The sequence below is a fragment of the Telopea speciosissima genome, chromosome 6 (genome assembly GCF_018873765.1).
Source record: "Telopea speciosissima isolate NSW1024214 ecotype Mountain lineage chromosome 6, Tspe_v1, whole genome shotgun sequence".
NCBI classification, from domain to species: Eukaryota; Viridiplantae; Streptophyta; class Magnoliopsida; order Proteales; family Proteaceae; genus Telopea; species Telopea speciosissima.
In genome coordinates this window covers 33,664,684-33,677,846 of record NC_057921.1, presented here as the reverse complement: position 1 = coordinate 33,677,846, position 13,163 = coordinate 33,664,684, and the positions used below count along the sequence as shown (strand labels likewise).

The window sequence follows — 13,163 nt, the reverse complement described above, 5'->3', positions numbered from 1 at the left end:
TTGTCCCTTTGTGATTCCATAACAGGTGTACGAGGGGTTTTAGAAGCATGGACCACCGGGCTAGTGTTGCCGGTGGTCATCACGGTCAAAGACAAGCAGATCAAGACAAAGAAAAGCCACCCTATCCACTCTTCCCTTGTAGTGTATGTTCAACTTAGGAGGATATTTCACTGTTGGATTTGTTGTTGTCCACGTAAAGGAATCTCAGGGGGTTGCTGGACGCTCCAGCTCCCGCCACTAGAAGACAGGAGTCAAATCCCCTATATAGTACCATAGAGGCAAAGGCATCCCAAATGTCCCCTGTCCCATTGTGTCGCAGCCTCACCTACCCCGTACCCGCGTGCTCATTGCGTCTTCACATGCCAAGCCACCCACCATTCTTACCTATGCCCTGCCCTATGCCCATAGTGATCATTTGGGTTTTTCATTGAATATGTTTGGGGCTATTTTGGAGCCTTTCAAGAGGTTGAAAAAATACGCAAAAATTCTTGAGTGAGCAATTCCTTCCCTCTTTCAAACGCACCATCCCACCACCTCCATTTCATGTCCCAATAAAATGGTCTTTAAAATTACATATGGAACCCCCAAAAAAATCCTAGAAAAACTATATATCATGTCTCATACTCTGCTTGATGTTCACTAATCTTCTTGAGGTTCAAATATTTTTTTTGTACACTTTTATCCCTATGGGTATTTTGGTAATTTCAAAAGTATTAGAATTTAGAGCTCAAATTGGGTTCTAGTTTGTTGTAAAGGTTGAAGAGCATGTTTGTCTTCATATGTGTGTGTGCTTTTGTTTGGATCAATAAGAAAATATTGTTCATATAAGAAATGAAATGTTACTACTAAAATATTCTCCAATCCAGGTTTATAGATTAATTTTTAATTAAGCCCCTAACCAAAGAAAACCTGAGTGCCACATCACTTCCATGATCCATGTCGTTTAACATTTTAGACCAGAAAGGATACACTTCCCAAATCCCCCACCATTTGGATGGTTTGGTCCACACCTAAAACTTCATTTTCTGCCATGGTTTTAAGAATCGGGGATTCGGATCGGCCAATCCCAACTCTGGCTGATCCACATCACAAAACTTGAGTTAGAGCAGAATTTGACACCGATTTTGGATTGGAATCAGTCGAAGCCTGATTTTTGGTTTTGCATCCTTATTTACTACTGAGAAATCAAACTGATACAAACCCATGTTTAGATTTTCCCTTTTTTCTTCATTAAAATTTTTTTTTTGTTTTTTTTTTTGGGGGGGGGGGGGGAAGTAAAACAGTTTTATTAGAATTCAAGTGGTCTACAAACCTGATTGATGGTTTCACCAATAATAGTGCCTAAGCTCCAGATGGACTTGCCTCATTCACATCAAGAAGAGCTCTCTTGCTTCCCCTCAGCATTCCTTCCAATGGAAACCCAAATAAGTCAAAACCTTTGAAGCAGTGAATGTAGATTATATCTCACCCAGTAGTAAATTCAACACCTTTAATTTGCATTAAAGTAACACACCTGGTCCTTCTTTCTTTTCGACGGATTGAAGCCTTTTTTTTTGGATGAATAACGGATTGAAGCTTCAATATATAGACTGATGATTACTGAATGATCCTCTTGCACATACCCTTGTACCACTTTTTGCTTGCTGAATGCAAAAAAGAAGACACAAAATTAACCCCTTATATATCCCGCCATTAACATTCAAGGAATCAATTCTTGATAACTCATCAACTACAAATAAGAGCAGAGGAAATGACAGGGCTCCCTATGAAAAGAAACTCATATAAGATCTCTCTTGGCAGCTTTCCATGTTATTTATTGGTTCTAAGTATTAGAAGTATGAAGTTTTCATCTAATGTTACTCATGTGAGCCTAGTTATTCCAAGGATCTGCTGATACTCAATCACCCACCTCCAAAAAAAACAAAAAGTCATGTTAGAGAATATTTGTTTCAAAAAAATAACCCACATATTCCACTAATTTAGACTGCCAGTTCAATGCTGATGAACTAAAAAAGATGCCTCGAGTATCATATCATGTCCATCTCATTGAACATTTTAGACCAGAAAGGATTCACTTAAAACTGCATTTGCTGCAGATCAATCAAACTAATGGCATCAACAAAATATAAACATGGTTAGATTTTACTCTCTTTTCTTTTGAATATTTTTTTGGGAATAAGTAAAAGGGTTGGAGATTAGAACTTAGAATGCAAGTGCAGTCTACAAACCTGATTGGTTCTGGCACCTCTAACAGTGCTCTCATACTAGCATTCCTTCATTTGTTGAAGTATGAGAATCTCTGGTTTTAAGAACATATTGGGAAGGGAATGTATCATTTCATTACTCATTCATCCTCTCCTCTTTTCAGGGACCAGCCAGACAGGATCAGATATTTCAATCCCAACATTTGAAGAGCTGAAGTCATGACCTACCGTTGGGTTATTACTCACTCTCCACTTCTTTAGGGAAAAACCGAGTCCTTCACCATCATCATATGAAGATTCATCATCAAGAAATGAAGATCCACAGTCATGATATAAAGATTCACAATCATCCATCATTTGCAGATTGATCTGAGAAAACCATTTGCACCTCTTCTTCTCCGGTATCATCAGAGGGAGATTTTCCAACGTTGTTGTTGTAGGACCAACTGAAGAAATCCGCAACCAACCTGGCGCTAGATTCTGTTGAACAGTGATGGCCACTGAGAGGGGGGGTGAATCAGTGGATCAATTCTTTCAATTTCTTCCCCACTGGCATTGGTAATTACTGGGAGGATCTGAAAACAAACCACAAAGTCATGTACACACCCCAGCCAGGCTCAAAGGCTCTACCAAATGTGTACACCCATCCTGCAAAAAACACTTATAACCAAAGCAAGCAAGCATCCACAACACAAAGAAATACGTGCTTCGACAGTTTGCCTACATGCACGGAGTAATGGTCACTTGGGCCTCAACATCTACTCATCACTAATTTTTCCAGCATAAAACTGAGAGGCCACACCCACGGCAGATGAGGTTTTAGTCACACTTATGACTCAGGACATCTGACCTGCTTCTATCTCTAAGTATAGAGACAAGGGTGTTACCTCCCAATGGTTTCCTAGCACCCACTAGTAACCAGCACTGTGTCCAGATGCAGCTGGACAACTCAACAAAACTTCTTGGGCTTATATGAATGTCCTCCAATGTCAAACACATCTAGCATAGGTCTCAACATGCATCCCTACTGCTAGCATATACAATGAATACCGAAATACAAAAATTACAAAGTTAAGAGATAGAAATTCTCACAACCATGTAGTGTCTCTGATTCCTGGTATCCGTAGATCAAGCCTGGCAACTCTGATAGTTCACTGGAATCTTCAACTTCTCCCAATTTGATGGAGAACTGGAATCTTCAAGTGTGCTAAATCACTGATGCTCTGGAGTGGCTCCTGGCAGTGTGGGAAACCACTTTCTTCTTCCCTTCTCCTTTCTTTTCTTTTCTTTTCCTTTCTTTTCCTTTTCTCTTTCTTTTCTTTTCTTTTTCCCTTTCCTTTCTTCTTTCTTTACTCCACCGAATCTGAGATTGAGCTTCAACTTCTTTGCATTCTCTTCTCTTTTTCTTCCCTTCTTCTTTCTTTCTGCCTTCCTTCCTTCCTTCCTTCCTTCTTCCTTTCTCCTTCTTCTTTCTTCTTCCTTTTCTCTTTTTCCCTTTCTTCCTTGGCTGCAACCACGAAGAAAGGTGCTATTTAGGGCTCCAACCCATTGAGAATAAGCTTTGATGCAATCCAAAGAGCCTTCTATTTTCAAAATCAAAGCTTGAGAGAGATGAGATCATTCCATTTTCTTTTGGTTGCCCTTTTTCTTCTAAAATGGAAAACCTTCTTTTTTCTTTTTTCTTTTTCTTCTCTTCTCTTCTTCTCTTCTCTTCTTTTCTTCTCTTTTTTTTTTGCTCTCCATGGTTCTATACTTCTCTCTATGGAGAAGAAGGCCACTTATCTTTTTACAATAAAAGACTTTTAGAAAAAATACCAAAATAACCCTTTTAGATGAACTAATCAAATATTCACAAAGAGAATCTTCAAAATGGATATTGCTAAAAAAGCTTTTTGGAAAAGTCAATGACACGTCTTTTGAGAACTTTTTGAAGAAATAATTTCAAAATGGAATATTTTAACTATTTTGTTCTCAAAAGCAACGTTACATCACCAACTTCTTGTAAATTTCAAAAGAACCCCTTGTTCCACCTATTTGTGTCATTGAAGACAAAACTTATATTTATTTACAAATAAACCCCTAAGACAAATTGAATCTGTGATGCTGGCCGAGAGCATGAGCTGAAATCCAAAATTTTCAGATTTGCTTCTATTCTGCGTACGCATACGAGAAAATTCATAACTCCCTCGTCTGATGTTGGATTGACGAACCGTTTGAACTGATGGAAAGAAGACTCGACGAACTAACTTTTTTATGTAGAATGTTCTACCAAGTTCTATCATTATACCCTCCTAAAATTCTGACAAACACGCTGTCAGTGTAGAAACCTATGAAATCAACATTCTTAATGCACCTAGCCTTCACCCAAGGCTGTTTAAGGCTTCCAAACACTACAATGAAAAATCTCATGCTGCTACATAATCCCTGAATGCTAAAGCATTATTGCCAACATGTCACATTACTGTCAAATGACCAAAATGCCCTTGTGAGCTGTGTCAACACTCCATAGACCTCTGTGACTGACAAAATCACTAATATACTACTAGATGCTCTCTGTCACCTGGCTGGGCCATTTGTATTCTACAAAATTATAGAAATGCCCCTGAATGTTGTCCATGCCTTAAATGACAGAAATGCCCCTGGATGACTCCCAACCACTATGGGACCTCAGTATACACTGCCAAACCCCTGTAATGATATCACAACTGTTGTGAACACTGTAAGAACTACTGGGGATGGTGGGGACACTATCGAGTTATTGCCTGCACTGCCATAAGCATGTCTACTCAACCAGAATGCTGCTTGAGGTGGCCTGAGCGCTGTTACTGCACCAAGATGCATTGTGTTGACCAGAACAACGCACATGCACTGTGTTGACAACAATGACAACCAACACACAATCACTGCCATCTGCACTGTGTGTTCAATAGATTCTTGGTTAGGCATTTTCTGTACAGATTCCATCCTTTCCAACAATAATAGCTTCCAGAATTTCACTTTACAACCGATACCCATGGGCTCGATTACCTCCCCATATGCTACACTTAATTTCTCAATGGCATCTTCTCCTTCCAAGGGAAACCCAAACCAGTCAAACCCTTTAAAGTGGTGAATATAGATTATATCTTTCTCACTAGTATATTCAATGCTTTCAATTAGCATTTAATAACGCACTCTGTCCTTCTCTGTTTTCCATGGATTGAAGCATTAGGATATACCCGAATAGTTACTGGCTGACCTTCTTACACATTCCCTTGTGACCCAGTTAATGCATAAACAAGGCACAAAATTATCCCCTTATATATCCCATCATTAACTTTCAACGAATCACTTCTCTCCGACTCATCAACTAAAAGTGTTCCCTGTAAAAATAGGAGGAAAAGGAGAATACAAGACCCATCAATCATCAATTTAAGAAACTAATTGGAAATAATTTCTAAAAGTTCCATTGAGAGTTAAGGACAACAAGATATGAGAACCAACCTGGCCAAGTATCTTCCTTGGAGTATGTGTTATGGTGTCGCAGACATGCATGTTCAACATTGCTAAGGATTCTGTTCCCTCAAGGCCTCGAATCTCCAACCTTTTGCAATTACTAAGTATTAATTTCCTCAATTTTTTCAGGCTTGACAAATCTGGAAGTTTCTATAATGAATTGCAATTCTCGACTTTAATTAAGGTTAAAGTCAAGGGAAGTTCTGGGAGAGACTCAATCGTATCACAAGCAGCCAGGGAAAACTCTTCCAAGGATTCTGTTCCCTCAAGGCCTCGAATCTCCTCCAACTTTTTGCAATCACTAAGCGATAATGACTTCAAATGTTTTAAGTTTGACAAATCTAGAAGTTTCTGTACTGAAGTACTGTTTACAACTTTCAATGAGGCTAAAGTCGAGGGAAGCTTTGGGAGTGACTCAATGGGGTGACAAGCAGCCAGGGAAAACTCTTCCAAGGATCCTGTTCCCTCAAGGCCTCTAATCTCCTCCAACTTTTCGCAGCCACAAAAATGTAAAATCTTCAATTTTTTTAGCCTTGACATATCTGGAAGTTGTTGCAATGAAATGCAATTTGTAAACTCCAAGTGCGTTAAAGTTGAAGGAAGCTCTGGGAGTGACTCAAGCTTTATTTGTATCTATAAACTAACCAAAGAGTTTAGATTACCAATGGACTCAGGCAACTTGTTTAGTGAACGGCAATATTGGAGATTAAGCTTTTCAAGAGAACTCAGCATGCAAATACTCTCTGACAGTTCTTCAATTCCTGTCGCTTTCAAATCAAACTCAACCAGAGAATTTAGACAACCAATTGACTCGGGTAACTTTTTCACTGATGAACACATACCAATGGATAGACATTTGAGAGAACTCAGCCTGCAAATACTATCTGGGAGTTCTTCAATTCCTGTCGATTGCAAATCAAGCTCAACCAGAGATTTCAGATCACCAATTGACTCCGGCAACTTTTTTAGTGAATAGCAAAACCAAGAATTAGATGTTTGAGAGAACTTAGCCTGCAAATATTCTCTGGGAGTTCTTTAATATTTGTCATAGTCAAGTAAAGGTCAACTAGAGATTTTAGATCACCAATGGACTTATGTAAGTCACCCAAATTTCTGCAATATTGAAGATCCAATGTCTTTAAGTAAGGAAACCATGAAAAGTCGGGGGATTCAGATAGATTCCAACAATTTTGGAGATAGAACATTTTCAACTTTTGGAACCTCTGTCAAACAAAGAAATGAATATAAGACTGCTATCCATAATATATGATAACAAGATAAGACAAAAAGAAAAGGACAAATACTATACCTGATTTTCATTTTGAGGCTTATTTGTCCAAGCTTGTCTAATATTCCAACTCTTTGATAGGTCCATATGAACTAATTTCTTGTGATAAAAATTGGTTGGTAAAATTTCCAGATGGCTTTGCCTCCAACTGAACCATCTTAAACTAGAAGGAAGATTTGGAATGACTTCGGAGCTTGCTCCATCAATGCAGAGGAATCTTAGCTTAGACATCCTTGCAAATTCTTCCCTTTGTAGCCATAACCTCGAAAAGGAGATAAAAGAACAATCAAGTCGATCTAAGGGCGGGAGGATGCCTTCAATCATTTGAGTTCCCTGTAATGTAAAAAAATTGGAAATTGATACTTAGAAACCTAATGAAAGAAAAAGGAAAAAGAGTTGTAGTAGCTAACTTATTGAATGCATTTTTATATTTATTATGTTTGGTTCTAATGAACTTCATATTATTGTTTCTCAAAAAGATAAGACAACACGCTTGCATAGAAATAAAAGGGCCCAAGAAAAAAAAGTCTTACCTTGTGTTCTTCTAATACTTTCATTATTTCATCTTCAGACCATAATCTACTGCGGTTACCTGGCTCCATACGGCTTTCTTCGTAAACAATGCCCCTTCCCATGGCTTGAATTTGATCGTGCATCCTTAGCTCATCATAGGAACCACTTATGGTTTCTCTAATATTGGTAATGGATAGTCTATTGGTAAATTTTAGAAGGGACCTTTGAGTAAGTTTTTTTATTGCTAATATCGGGTTAAACCCACAAGCTTCCCACAAAGAAATTGCAATTTCTTTCTTCCATCCAACAAAAAAGCATGTAGCATCAAGAAATATAGATTTCTCATCTTCTTCTAGACTGTCGCAGCTTATCTTTAACTTTTTGTGGACCTCTGCATTAGGAATTGTTTTCAATTTGTTTATCATACTCTCCCATACTTCTCTGTCTCTTTCACAAATGAGAGAAGAACCGAACACTTCCAGAGTTAATGGCAATCCTCTCGCCAATTGTATCATATCATGGGAAAGCTGCTTATAATCGTTAGGAGGTTGTTTCATTGAAAATGCATACAAACTAAAGAGCTGAAGAGATTCCTCATCATCCAATTCTTTAGGCCAATATATTTCTTCAACTTTAGCTACATTTAGAATCTGCTCATCTCTACTCATTATGATAATCCTATTCCCTGGACCAAACAAGTTGAATTCGATAGCTAAATCTTTAAGTTGGGAATAAGAATCCACATCATCAAGAATAAGAAGAACTTTTCTCCCTTGTAGTCTTTCTTTTATCAATTGTTGTCCTCTGTAAACATTGAATATTTCAATTTTCTTTTTGGAGACGGTATAAATAAGTTTCTCTTGGAGAGAAACTAAACCATTTGGTCTTGAAGCTTCTTCTCTGACATTTGCAAGAAAGCTACTCATTTCAAACCTTTTAAAAATGCGATTGTAAAGAGTAGTTGCAATAGATGTCTTCCCAATGCCACCTATGTCACAGATTCCCACAAATCGAACATCATCGGAGCCAACATTCAACCTAGATGATAGGTTATCTACACGATCATATAATCCAATAGGATTTTTAATCTCACCCAAGCGATTGTTACTCAATTCACTCAAAGCCCAATCAACAATTAATTTGACTAGCTGTGATTGATTCCTGAATGATTTTGCATCAAGAAGGAATAAAATAATAACTAATGAGGGTAAAATCTGAAGTAAAAGAAAAGAAATGAAGAATATAAATTTTCAACTAAATACAAAAAGGGAATTCACAAAAAAATAAAACTACTTTACAAGCTTCCTAAAGGAAGGATAGGTAAAATAAATCAAATAACTAGGTAAGATCCTAATCCTTGATTCCTTTCCAGATGTGAAGACTGAGTAAGAACTTTAAGCTATTTTATGAGGTTAAAAAAGATGCCATTAACTCAAAAAGAAGTTTAAATAGGGATTTATAGAATTACTTACCCATTTACTTGTTCAAGTTCGTAACCCTTTTTTCCTCCTACCACAGACAAGGCTGCCTTCCAATCCTGTATTTCGGCATCATCAAATTTATCCTTGTGTTTCTGAAACGATCCTTCATAACTTCGGTCTGATTGCGAACATCTCTTGGGTTAACATCGAAGAAAATGGGTAGAATTTTTTGATCATTGGACGATCTTCTGCTGTGGCATTCAACTATCTTAACTAGTTCACGTAGGCACCATTTGCTATCCACATAGCCTTTAGAGAAGATAGCAATCGATATTTTGGATTGTTGAATTGCATCATTAAGTGCTGGTTGGATCTCTTTTCCACCCCACAGGTCTTCACTATCTAAAAATACAATGATTCCTTCTCTTTCAAGAGCTCTGTGAAGGAAACCAGTGAAGTTATTGCGAGTTTCTGCGCCCCTGAAACTGAGAAATACATCGTAATTAGTAGATGATGATCCAGGAAAAGAAGAGGTGGAGGAGGAGGAGGAGGAGTAAGCCCCATCATGTGATGCCATGAAGTTGCAATTAACAGGATGCGAAGGTGCTTCTCTCTTTTTTTCAATGAAATTTCCCTCCCTATCTCTTTAGGGCTACTACCACTATACTACTACCAGGATCAGTTCCACCGATCAAGCTCCTGACACAGTTCTCTCAAGGGATTAGCGAACCACCAGGGCAAAGTTTGAAAGTCTTTTTAAATTCTTTCAGTCTCTCGAGTACTACTACCCCAACAACAATAACATCAACTGTCACACCCCTATCCCGACAAGGGATAGAATACAATATCAGGGTATGATTGGGGTGACACGCGTCATCCCACCTCACCGCCAGGATCTCGATGCAGTGGCCAACTCACAGTCATAAACCAATATTAAAATACAATAATATCAGAGTGCGAAAGACAAATGAATATTACATTCCAAGACAGGTCAGAGTTTGCGGAAGCGTAAATGAAATGATTATAAGATGTTCATTGGCTAATGATAATAAGTAACATAGTTACAAAATTCCTATGACCATCAAGTAGCTACCAAAAAGGTAAAACATAAAAGTTTATACAAAGCACAATGCTCTAAAATAATAATAAAACGGGAACGATCCCAAGTAACAGTACAACCCGTAGGCACAATCATCATGGGCAACCATCGCCATGATCCTCAGTCACGGTCTCTGGCTCCACAGTAATCATCTGCATCCAAATCTAAAAAGAATGTGTACACGGGGGTTAGCTCCACCGAGCTAGTGAGAGAGAAAAGGGGATGCACAATCACACAATCACAAATAGTCCATGGTGCATGCTATTATTAATTCATTTACCACCTAACACACAATGCTAAGTCAATGGGTATATGCTACTGCAATAACTCGGGAAGACATTGTGGATCCTTCCATTCTCACCACAATGCAACCTCAATTATTACTATGGAGCCCGCGCCGGTCGTAGTCATCACCACCCAGAGGCAGACCCCGATAACCATTACTACCCCTGGCCTGGCCTCTCTAACTCTCCACAGGCAGCAGGTGCTCTGGCTACCCAACACCTAAACCCCTGTTGGTAAGGGTCGTAGCATAGGGAACTGAGCCTAACCACAGATATACTACATGAATCCTATCGTGTTGAGAGGTACATCCGGGTGTGTCGACGTCCCATTCCATCTAACACCCGGGTACCAGCACAACACGGCGCATACAGGCAAGAATGAGATGCAATATACAATTCCACGTAATTCGGGGGTTCCGGTGCCAGTACTTCCTGGCACCGTAACCCAACACAGATCCATATCATCCTAATCAATTATCATCATCAAATAAGAATAAATGCAAGTATGCAATCATGCTTGAATGATAATGTCATAATATAATTCATAAATGCATGAATAAACAATAGTAAACAAGCTCAAACAGTCACCCAAACCCACTCACCAATTACTTCAAATGGAATTTGTATAAGCGCAACGATTCCCGCTCAAAATCACTCCATTGCACATATGTTGGCGCCTATGGAAGTGAATAAGAGTGTGAGAGAGTGTAGGGGAGGCCTCATAGAGAAACCCCACAGTTTACATAAGTTATAAGCCTTAAAAACTGCATCGGAGGCAACGTCGGACTCGAGGCTTGCCTCCGACCTTGCCTCCGACCTTCCCGCGGCTTAGGCCACATCGGAGGCAAACATCGGACTCACGCAGTCTTGCCTCCGACCTTGCCTCCGACCTTCCTGCGAGCTCGGACACATCGGAGGCAAACATCGGACTCACGCAGCTTGCCTCCGACCTTCCCTGCAGGCTCGGGACACATCGGAGGCAAACATTGGACTCACGCAGTCTTGCCTCCGATGCAACCCAAGTGTGATTTCAAGGTCTTTAAAAGCCCAGGGTTGTCCCATTTGGTTCTCTAAGCCTCAAGGGACAAGGGAGGGGTGTCTTGGAGTCTATTTGGGTCTTAGAAACACCCAACATTCAAAGATTTAAGGGGGGTTTAAAGGATCAAAAGCTCAAAAATCCAGATTTGGGGTTTTCTTTGGTGGTTGAAGCTTTAGAATCAAATAGATTCAGCAAGAGGGCAAAATAGAGGTCTTTATAGGATTGTAATGAAAATAGGAAAGCATCCTACAAGGGGAGACTACACATGACTCGAGCTAACCCTTTGGGTTTCAAAAAGAAATCCCCATCTTGGGGCTGCAACCAAAGAACCACCCAAGCTCAAACGAGCAAGGGGGAAAGAGAGAAAAAGGGGGGAAAAGGGGCACTTGGCTTACCTGGTCTGAGATACACAAGATGTGCCCTCTTTAAAGCTCCAAACCCAGCAGCCATTTCCTTCTTCTTCTTCCCTTCCTTCTCCTTCTTCTCCTCCTTGCCGCCTCCTCTCTTCAAAGCTCTCCTCCTTTTCACGATTAGGTTAGGAAAGAAAAGAAAAAGAAAGACTAAGGAATAGTCTTACCCCTCTCTCTCATATAGAAAATCACTTTTAATGGCCTGTTTGGATAAGGCCTCATAAGTGTAACCTAGGGTCTATTTGGGTAGGGTCAAACATGGCAGGACACCCATAGCACCTTAGCCATAGGGTCTCACCCACAAGAGTCCTTGTCAGCAGCATTGGATGCAAGGTCGGAGGCAGCCAGTAACCTTGCATCCGATGCGAGTAGGAAGGTGGTTCCCACCATAAGAGGTCAGGGCCTTTGGACCACACTTCGAGGGCTTTGAGAGGGCAGTAAGCACACAATAAAATTTGGTCAACTACTTACCCCTGACACGTCAAGGGGCAACCTCCATGGTCCCGACTAGTTTCCACAGGCAACCTCGTACTATGGTCAATATAGCTGGGTTTGACCACCAGTGAGAACAACTCACCGGCATACGTGGTAGTGATAACTACACGTCACGGGGAAGAATTAATAATTAATTATACTCCCGGGGTGCGGGTATAACATTCTCCCCACCTTACAAGAAATTTCGTCCCCGAAATTTGAGGCAGCTAGGGTCTCAAGTGATAAGGGTTGTTGGATAACAACATCCCAAGTCACCCACATCTTAAACTAAGTCAAAGGTCGGGTCAAGATGAGGCAGTGCCTACATGTCACAGCAAGTCAGGTTCCACAACTCTCTTTTTCTTACAGGGTCACATTACCACAGGGGTGTGGTTCACAATAACCCTAGGAAAACAGGGTTCCAACTACTAAGTTAAGTCTCAAGGAACAAAGGTTCCCTAGATCTTCCAGATCGGGTGATACCACTCTAGCCTTCAGTACTCTGGTCATTCTTGGGTTACAGGATTTAACCTGTCCATGACCCAACATAGGGTTTACATTCTGAAGGCTTTCACATCTGGTTGTCTCATTACCTAACCCAACTTTAGAATGATTTGGAATATTGATGGAATCTCCTATTGTTCACTCCCAGTACGGAGGGAACGCATTTGGTGATCCATTACCCCATTCATATTTGTCGTTGGAGAAGGTCTTGTTACATCCTTCAGTTTCAACTTTCACAACTTTTAAACCTACTACACAGTTATCCCACAAGGAAGAGTCCACATCAGTCCTCTTTCGAGAACCAATAACCCTTTAATAGTTTTGGTCCAAGTCAACTCTTCAAGCAGGTCTCAATAAATTAACCTACTCGGTCATTAAATTCATTATTCATTACCCTAAGGTTTGGTCAACCAAGGTCAGGGCTCCAACTAG

At 39.9% G+C, this 13,163-nt stretch overlaps 2 protein-coding genes and 1 long non-coding RNA gene across 3 annotated transcripts; all 3 read right to left on the bottom strand.

Annotated features, from left to right (window-relative positions):
- Positions 1-5,470: 5,470 nt before the first annotated feature.
- LOC122663720 lies at positions 5,471-6,314 on the bottom strand. The gene is made up of 2 exons (XR_006333212.1): positions 5,688-6,314; positions 5,471-5,566 (listed from the first exon to the last, which is right to left on the bottom strand). It is a non-coding gene; the product is annotated as an uncharacterized LOC122663720 (long non-coding RNA).
- A 199-nt stretch (positions 6,315-6,513) lies between these two features.
- LOC122663719 (disease resistance protein RUN1-like) lies at positions 6,514-7,259 on the bottom strand. The gene is made up of 2 exons (XM_043859352.1): positions 7,009-7,259; positions 6,514-6,922 (listed from the first exon to the last, which is right to left on the bottom strand). Exons 1-2 carry the CDS (start codon positions 7,216-7,218, stop codon positions 6,665-6,667), a joined length of 468 nt encoding a protein of 155 aa, XP_043715287.1. The 5' UTR covers positions 7,219-7,259; the 3' UTR covers positions 6,514-6,664.
- Positions 7,260-7,303: 44 nt separating this feature from the next.
- On the bottom strand, positions 7,304-9,498 carry LOC122665648 (disease resistance protein RUN1-like). Its single transcript, XM_043861797.1, has 3 exons — positions 9,014-9,498; positions 7,580-8,661; positions 7,304-7,320 (listed from the first exon to the last, which is right to left on the bottom strand). Exons 1-3 carry the CDS (start codon positions 9,496-9,498, stop codon positions 7,304-7,306), a joined length of 1,584 nt encoding a protein of 527 aa, XP_043717732.1.
- Positions 9,499-13,163: the final 3,665 nt, after the last annotated feature.